At 42.1% G+C, this 9291-nt stretch overlaps 1 protein-coding gene across 3 annotated transcripts in view; it reads left to right on the top strand.

Moving 5' to 3' along the window:
* Nucleotides 1–456: 456 nt before the first annotated feature.
* The window catches only part of LOC111972046 (hyaluronan and proteoglycan link protein 3), a 13647-nt gene continuing 4812 nt past the window's right edge, over nucleotides 457–9291 (top strand). Inside the window, exons 1-5 of one of the 3 annotated variants that reach the window (XM_023998882.2) lie at nucleotides 457–583; nucleotides 1533–1699; nucleotides 4951–5331; nucleotides 5556–5858; nucleotides 6091–7293. In XM_023998882.2, the coding sequence (XP_023854650.1) occupies nucleotides 1555–1699; nucleotides 4951–5331; nucleotides 5556–5858; nucleotides 6091–6368 (1107 nt within the window). In that variant the 5' untranslated portion in view covers nucleotides 457–583; nucleotides 1533–1554 and the 3' untranslated portion in view covers nucleotides 6369–7293. Of the gene's footprint in view, nucleotides 584–1532; nucleotides 1700–4950; nucleotides 5332–5555; nucleotides 5859–6090; nucleotides 7294–9291 lie in introns of those variants that run through there. The other 2 variants (XM_023998883.2, XM_023998881.2) reach the window with 2 other exon arrangements.

Below are 9291 nucleotides of genomic sequence, written 5' to 3'. Positions count from 1 at the left end.
ATGCTCTGAGGACGCGGCCGGGGATGCCGTCTGGGCCTGCAGCCTTGCGAGGGTTAACACGTTTAAATGTTTTACTCAGGTCGGCTGCAGTGAAGGAGAGTCCGCAGGTTTTGGTAGCGGGCTGTGTCAGTGGCACTGTATTGTCCTCAAAGCGAGCCTGTATTCAGGCTCAGTCACCAGGAACATATCCTCATTGATGTTGCCCTGATGTTTTAAAATAAATATGGGGAAAGAAAGCAAGAATCAAAATTGCATGACAATGCCGTTTCAAATGCAGCTGTAATGTAAACTACTAAAGTAAATATTATAAAGATCYTTAAGTACATTTAATTGTTGTCGGTTTGTATCCGTATGACTGCAAACGCAATAGTAGGCTAAACGTCTTGCAGCTTTGATGGTCTTATGGGCGTTTTATTTTATTTTTACGATGAGGTCACTTTCGTTCATTTCAAGAGGATTGCTCTGGATGACGTCAGATGTCTTATTCTCCCTAAAAATGGCAATGGGAAGAATTGGGACCAGGCGTGTAGCTATCTCACAAAGACACATCAGGGGGAACATGAACTGACACGACGTTACATCTGTAAGTAGTCTTATTTTTACGACTTTGGGATATTGGAATGTGTCCTGTGAATGGTTCGAGATAAACGAAACTTAACTGTTTTGAGTGATGCCAAATAGATAATTGAATAAAAAGGACTTTGCCACCGACAACGTGAAAGTGATAAAACAATCAAAGTAGCTGGACGATTAGAGAAGATTTGTTAGAGATAATTAGACAACCATAGGCTGCACGGTCTAGTTAAATATTTACAACAAAAAACTTGTAACAAAAAATTATATTCTGACTGAACAATAGCCTGTATTTCGGTTCKTTTTAATTATAAGACCGTATTTAATTCATAGCACTTGATTTGTCCTTTGGTTAAACTGTGCAAAATTATATTTTCTGAAATCAAATACTTCAAAATGATTTCGTGATTTCTTGACTTTATTTGTCATGTGCTGTATTTATTCTGTTTCACCGCATCAATTGATTGTTTTGACATTTATTTGATACATGATTTGTGGGTGATACGATATGTATATTAAACCTTTTAATAGTAATTCGTTTTAACTTATACATTTTATTTTGTAAATATTATACTTTATGTTGTTCTATGAGGTATGAATGTCATAAACARAAACCTCCAAGCACAGATTAAAGTATATTTGACAAAGAGACCAAGAGTGCGTCMGCGACTCAATTTCACATAATTAATTTATAATATAAGGTTTCAACGACCTCTACTGATGATTATATAAATTATTTGAACACAGTTGTTAAACTAATAACAGGCCAAATCTAGTTTAATCAAATTAAAATTGAGATTAATTTACAACAGCATATGTCCGAAATATAATCTGCATTAAATCCCCTATGAATTAAGGAAATGTATACAAACTTTACAAATGTACAAAAGTGATTTGATAGGGAACAATTGAGTGGAATAACCAATCATAAATGGTGTTTTTGATGCCTGTATGACAAGAATCCCTCATAGAATAAATCAGATGCAGTGTTCCGCGGTGAGGATGTTGAACCTACTACGCCCCCTACTGGTCGTCTGGATGTACCTCGTCTCCAGCCACGCCGCCCCAAGATACAACAACGGCTTTTTCTACCACGACATCATGAACGGCGATGGCAACGGAGAGAGTAGGTCATACAGATACAGCRATAAATAAAGAGAGAACGTTGTTATACATTTTTCACACTACTGAGCCAAGCCGAGCAGCGCTGTACAGGGCTGGCCTGAATACGCATCCACCAAAGTTGCTGAAACCCGAACAGAGAATGTGAAAAAAGTTAATGATTAGAGCACAGAACAGTATGGTTTTGGATTGGCGCTGTAGTGTGAACATGGTATAATGTTCTTGAAGGGGGGCCCATCCACATGTAATATCAAATACCATTCCATTGTCTACGTTAGAAGAATGCGGGCAGTCTGTCCATGCCACAAGGTGTAGCAGACAGCACACAGTCTGGAGTGGTATTAACTTCTACAATATCGGCTGTACAGTTTGTTCCAGTGCCTTCAGAAAGAAGTCACACCTTTTGACTCTTTCCACATTTTGTTGTGTTACAGCCTYACGTTAAAATGGATTAGAATGAGGTTTTGTTTCACTGGCCTACACACAATACCTTATAATGTCAAAGTCGAGTTATGTTTAAAATTTTTTTTTACAAATGTAATTAAAAATGTAAAGCTGATATGTCTTGAGTCAATAAGTATTCAACTGTTATCACAAGCCTAAATAAGRCTAAATAAGTTTTGCTTAACAAGTTACATAAGTTGCATGGACTRTGTGTGCAGTAATAGTGTTTAACATGATTTTTGAATGACGACTTCATCTCTGTAACCCACACATAGAATTATCTCTAATGATCCCTCAGTCTTGCAATGAATTTCAAACACAGATTCAACCACAAAGACCAGGGGGGTTTCCGATGCCTCGCAAAGAAGGGCACTTATTGGTAGATGGGTTAAAAAAAAGAAGAAAAAAGCAGACATTGAATATCCCTTTGAGCATGGTGAAGTTATTAATTACACGTTGGGTGGTGTATTTAAACACCCAGTCACTACAAAGATACAGGCGTCCTTTCCAGCTCAGTTGCCGGGGAGGAAGGAAACCACTTCACCATGAGGTCAATGGTGACTTTAAAACAGTMACAGAGTTTGATGGCTGTGATAGGAGAACACTGAGGATGGATCAACAACATTGTAGTTACTCCATAATACTAACATAATTGACAGAGTGAAAAGAAGGAAGTCTGTACAAAATACAAACATTCCAAAACATGCATACTGTTTGCAATAAGGCACTAAAGTAAAACTGCAAAGAATGTGGCAAGGAAATTAACTTRATGTKATGAAAACAAAGTGTTATGTTTGGGGCAAATCCAACACATCACTGAGTATCACTCTTCATATTGTCAAGCATGATGGTGGCTGCATCATGCAATGGGTATGCTTGTCATCAGCAAGGACTAGGGAGTTTTTTAGGATAAAAATAAATGGAATAGAGCTAAGCACAGGCAGAATCCTAGAGGAAAACCTGGTTCAGTCTGCTTTCCAACAGACACTGGGAGATGAATTCACCTTTCAGCAGGACAATAACCTAAAACACAAGGCCAAATATACACAGGAGATGTTACCAAGATGACAGTGAATGTTACTGAGTGGGCTAGTTACAGTTTTGACTTAAATTAAGCTTGAGAAAATGGCTGTGTAGCAATAATCAACAACCAACTTGACAGAGTTTGAAGAATAAAAAATATAATAATATGCAAATATTGAGACTTACCCAGAAAGACTCGCAGCTGTAATCGCTGCCAAAGATGATTCTAGCTTGTATTGACTAAGGGGTGTGAGTACTTATATACAATTAGATATTTCTGCATTTCTTTTTCAATAAATTAGGAAAAATAAAACATGTTTTCACTTTGTCATTATGGGATATTGTGTGTAGACGGTTGAGAGAGGGAAAACCACCCCAGATATAATCAATTTTTTATTCCGACTGTAACGTAACAAAATGTGGAATAAATCAAGGGGTATGAATACATTCACAAGGGCTCCATATAGGGTCTGGTAACCTGGTAACCTGGTAAGACCCAAATACTCTGGAGGCAGACCCAGGTGTATTTGGGGCTCTGGTCTAATCACATGGTCAGGAAAAATACTTGGTCCCCTATACACTATCTACTGTATGATATAACTGTTATCTATCCTGTTTCTACTGTATAACTCAGGTCTATCCTGTTTCTACTGTATAACTCAGGTCTATCCTGTTTCTACTGTATACACTGGTTATATTTATCTGTTTTCTACTGTATAACTGTTTTATCTATCCTGTTTCTTCCTGTATAACTGTTATCTATCCTGTTTCTACTGTATTAACTGTATCTATCCTGTTTCTACTGTATAACTGTTCATCTATCCTGTTTCTACTGTATAAGTTATCTATCCTGTTTCTACTGTTATAACTGTTATCTATCCTGTTTCTACTGTATAACTGTTATTATCCTGTTTTCTCTGTATAACTGTTATATATCCTGTTCTACTCGTATACTGTTATCTATCCTGTTTCTACTGTATACTGTTCTATCCTTTTTTACTGTATAACTGTTATCTATCCTGTTTCTCTGTATAACTGTCTATTCCTGTTTCTACTGTATAACTCAGGTCTATCCTGTTTTCTACTGTATACCTGTTTATCTATCCTGTTTCTACTGTATAACTCAGGTCTATCCTGTTTCTCCTGTATAACTGTTATCTATCCTGTTTCTACTGTATAACTATTATCCTGTTTCTACTGTAATACTGTTTATCTGTTTCTACTGTATAACTGTTATCTATCCTGTTTCTACTGTATAACTGTTATCTATCCTGTTTCTACTGTATAACTGTAGTTCTATCCTGTTTCTACTGTATAACTGTTATCTATCCTGTTTTCTATCAATCAATCTCAATCAAAATCAATTTATTTTATATAGCCCTTCGTACATCAGCTAATATCTCGAAGTGCTGTACAGCACACCCAGCCTAAAACCCAAGCAGCTAGTAATGCAGGTGTAGAAGCACGGTGGTAGGAAAAACTCCCTAGAAAGGCCAAAACCTAGGAAGAAACCTAGAGAGGAACAGGCTATGAGGGGTGGCCAGTCCTCTTCCTGGCTGTGCCGGGTGGAGATTATAACAGAACTACTCTACTGTGTAACTCAGGTCTATCCTGTTTCTCCTGTATAACTCAGGTCTATCCTGTTTCTACTGTATAACTGTTATCTATCCTGTTTCTACTGTATAACTGTTATCTATCCTGTTTCTCCTGTATAACTGTTATCTAGCCTGTTTCTACTGTATAACTCTTGTTTATCCTGTGTCCTTGTCTCTACTGCGTCTTCTCCAGTCTATTTCAACGGTGTGCGTCTCCACGTGGAGTCCCCCGAGCCCTCTGTGTCGGCGGCCAGGGGTAGTAATGTTACCCTGCCCTGTCACTACCGCTACGAACCCGAGATCAACGGCCCCCGTCGGACCCGGGTCAAATGGTCTTGGCTGCCCACCAACGGCGCCAGCACGACCACCCATGAGACCGACGTGATGGTCGCCATGGGCAACCGTCACCGTAGCTACGGCAGCTTCCAGGGGAGGGTGCGCCTGCGTCGGGCTGCTCCAGGGGACATGTCGCTGGTGATCAAGGAGCTGCACCTGAACGACACGGGCCGCTACCGCTGTGAGGTCATCGACGGGCTGGAGGACGAAAGCGTGACGGTGGAGCTGGAGCTGCGAGGTGTGTGTGTGGTGTGTGGTGTGTGTGTGTGTGTGTCTAGACAGCCCCCTCAGCTCTGAACAGAACACAGTCCACTCCGTTCAATCTGTTTTTGAAATGACCTTGAACATATTGTCCTTACAAGTGTCTATACTGGCATTAGTCACTGCAAAGACCGTTGGTGGATTTAACCCCTATAGCAATTTAACCCCTATAGAACATTTCAAACTTTTCCCCCATTATAGGAGTGGTATTTCCCTACCACTCCCAGAAGGGCCGCTACCATTTCAACTTCCTGGGGGCCCAACGTGCGTGTGAGGAGCAGGATTCGACCCTGGCCACCTTCGACCAGCTCTTTGTCGCCTGGGAGGAGGGGCTCGACTGGTGCAACGCCGGCTGGTTGGCTGATGGGACGGCTCAGTACCCAATCACCACACCGCGGGAGCCCTGTGGGGGCGTGGACTTAGCCCCTGGTCTCCGTAGTTATGGACAACGCCACCGCCACCTCCACCACTTTGATGCCTTCTGTTTCTCAGCTGCCCCCAAGGGTCAGTGTGTGTGTGTGTGTGTGTGTGTGTGTGTGTGTGTGTGTGTGTGTGTGTGTGTGTGTGTGTGTGTGTGTTTTTTGGTCTCCAAAAAACATCTTGCCTTGGAAACAAAACACATGCAAAACACTTAGTGTAACAGGAGAAATGTGAATGTCAAACTTGTTTTAATCTGTCCTCTCCTTCGACATGCTCAGAATTTATTCGAATTTATTGTCTCTCTTTTCTGTCATAGGGACAGTTTACTTCCTGAAAGATCCCCATGAGCTCAACTTCACCGAAGCGGTGGCGGCGTGCACCACAGACGGCGGTCTCATCGCAAAGGTGGGCCAGCTCTATGCCGCCTGGCGGTTCATGGGATTGGACCGCTGCGACGCAGGCTGGTTGGCTGATGGGAGCATCCGTTACCCCATTGCAAAGGCCCGCCCTAACTGTGGCCCTTCAGAACCGGGGGTGCGGAATTTGGGATTCCCCCCTCTGCATCAGAAATACAGTGTCTACTGCAATCGGTAAACCTCCCCTCAACTTCCACTCAATAAAAACCAGAGGACAATAATAGTAAAGAGCACAACTACAGTACAACAGAAAGCACATACAACTTCTCCATTCATCACAAACGGTGCACTGTTACACAACCCTTGCCTGGATGCTAGTTAGCATTAGCTAGTTCTGCATCACAGTGTCCACTTTATAGTTCTAGTGAACGGTCGACATCTCCTCAGACTGTACATAATATCAGTCATACCTCCACTCCCCACTGAGACGCCAACCAGAACTGATGCACAAACTGACTATTTAGTCTTGTATTGCCAGGTTTGTTTCACAGTAAAGGGTCGTTACATTCCAGACTCAGGGAAGGTGTTCAACCACTGCAAGGCCCGCCGCCCTCATAATGCTTTGCCAGTGATTTTCTTGTCCAACCAAGCTCTTTCCCTTGGTGTTTTGTTGAACTGTATGTAGCTATCTCATTGTTCCTGCAGCACTTTCAGTTCAATGTATGTAATTCATAGTTTTAGGCACATTTATGGATTTCTGGATTATCCTTATATGTTAAAATGTTTTTCCATGTCTTGTTTTGTATAAGGATTGAAATGGAATGATGAATTTGATGACGATGGGGGATGGTATATAGACTATGTCATGATGGAAGGTGTTTTGGCAGTATTTTATGAGCACCCCTTGTAGAGTGCACAGTGTTAAAGTGTTCCATCTATATTATGCTACTTTAATCAAGTTGTATGACATTAATACCCTTTCTAACAAATTAATTATATCCTCCCTTCCTTGACGTTATCACTTGCAACGGCAGGATTGTGGGTTCAATACCTGGGGCCACACATACATAAAATGTATGCACGCATGACTGTAAGGCACTTGAGATAAAATCGTCTACTAAATGGCATATATATTAAATTGAATAAAATCATGTTTGAGTTTGCATCCCAATACTGCACTTTATATACATAACAGAAGACTGAAATATAACAAACACCAGATTTTCGGCAAGGTTTTTTAAAATAATGCTTATATCGGGTATGAAGGTAAGACCCAGATGCAGACAATGTCGAATTAACAACGGTTTAATAATCCAACAGGGGCAGGCAATAGACAGGTCAAGGTAGGCAAGGGGTCAGTAAACCAGAGTTGGGGCAACGGTACCGGACGGCAGGCAGGCTCAGGGTCAGGGTAGGCAGAGGTCAATAATCCAGAGGTGGGGCAAAGGTACAGGTCGTCAAGCATGGTCAGGGGCAGGCAGAGTGGTCAGACAGGCGGCCTCAGAGTCAGGACATGCAACGGTCAAAACCAGGAGGGCGAGAAAAAGAGCGACTGGGAAAAGCAGGGGCTGAGAAAAAAAACGCTGGTTGCCTTGGCAAGCAAGATGAACTGGCAACAGACAAACAGAGAACACAGGTGTAAGTACCCTGGGAATAATGGGGAAGATGGGCGACACCTGGAGGGGGTGGAGACAATCACAAAGACAGGTGAAACAGATCAGGGTGTGACAGTTTATTAATTATGAAATGATGAAAAATATGAATAACATTTCACCCATAAGGCCACTAGAGGGTGATTTGGTCATTTGAGTGCAGGAATTAAAATATAATAGCATTTCTATCATGTGTGTCTGCCAATGGTGCCTGGGTCTTGTTCAATGGAAAAGGAAAAGGTGGTCTTTCCCTGTTTCAGTTGGTTTTCTTTAGTTTTGAGCCTAATGAACATGACCCTGCTGTTTGCTAAAGAAATCCGCCTGCAGTGTAATTCATATAATCACCACCAGGGAGCGCTGCTGCCACAGGTGCGTTGTTGGGCGCACGGTAGGGTACTACAACCTGATGGGGCAAAGACGTGAAAGGGGCCACGCTGACCCATACAAACGGGGCACTGTGTGTGGGTATGTGTGTGTTTGCATGTGTGTGTGTACTTGTGCTCCACACTCTACATAATCTCCTCAGCACGGGCCACTCAGTCTGGGCTTAGCACTATAGATGGAATGGGGCCAGAGTTGGAGAGGGAGTCAAAGGCAGTAGTAGTACTACACCAGCACACTCCCTCCCTCTCTTGAGGAGCAAACAGAGGTCCCTGTAATTTTATGATTCCCGGGCCTCCAAAAATGCACGTCCTATTTACACCTGCTGCCTTAACACGGGTGGAGGGCAAACACACACCCAGACCTTCCCCTCCCCACACACACGTGAATGCAAACACATACGCATGCATGCCCTCATGTACACACACACAGGGCAGGCTTGTTTGGGTCAGCCTGCCGGCAATGAAGGTATTCACTTTAGAGACCAAAGAGAGATAATTACTTGCTTCTATTTTCACTTTGCGATTCCAGGAGGGGGTCAACATATACTAAATAGGGAGTCTGTGCACACAGCTACGGTAAGGGGTGTGCCACTGGTTTACATAAAGGTGTGGATTTATAGGTGTGGATTTATATGAATGGCACTCTTATTTGGAATCAGAGAATATCTTGATGGATACAGTACTTGAAAAAACTAGCTTGATAGTCTTTTTGATCTCTTTGATAGACAGGTTTACTTGTTGACTGCTCTAGTACGGGGGTTCTCAAAGTGGGGTCCGAGGGACTGCAGGGGGTCCGTGACCAGATATATACAGTTGAAGTCGGAAGTTTACATACAGTACACTTAGGTTGGAGTCATTAAAACTCGTTTTTCAACCACTCCACAAATTTCTTGTTAACAAACTATAGTTTTGGCAAGTCGGTTAGGACAGCTACTTTGTGCATAACACAAGTCATTTCCCCAACAATTGTTTACAGACAGATTATTTCACTTATAATTCACTGTATCACAATTCCAGTGGGTCAGAAGTTTACATACACTAATTGACTGTGCCTTTAAACAGCTTCTACGTTTTAAAGGAGGGGACCGCTTAAAAAAACAGACGTTGAAGGCGGAGACTGGAGGGC

This window comes from Salvelinus sp. IW2-2015, linkage group LG13 (assembly GCF_002910315.2).
Source record: "Salvelinus sp. IW2-2015 linkage group LG13, ASM291031v2, whole genome shotgun sequence".
Lineage (NCBI taxonomy): Eukaryota > Metazoa > Chordata > Actinopteri > Salmoniformes > Salmonidae > Salvelinus > Salvelinus sp. IW2-2015.
Note: the sequence above shows the minus strand (reverse complement) of the source record. Positions and strands in the feature narration are given on the sequence as shown.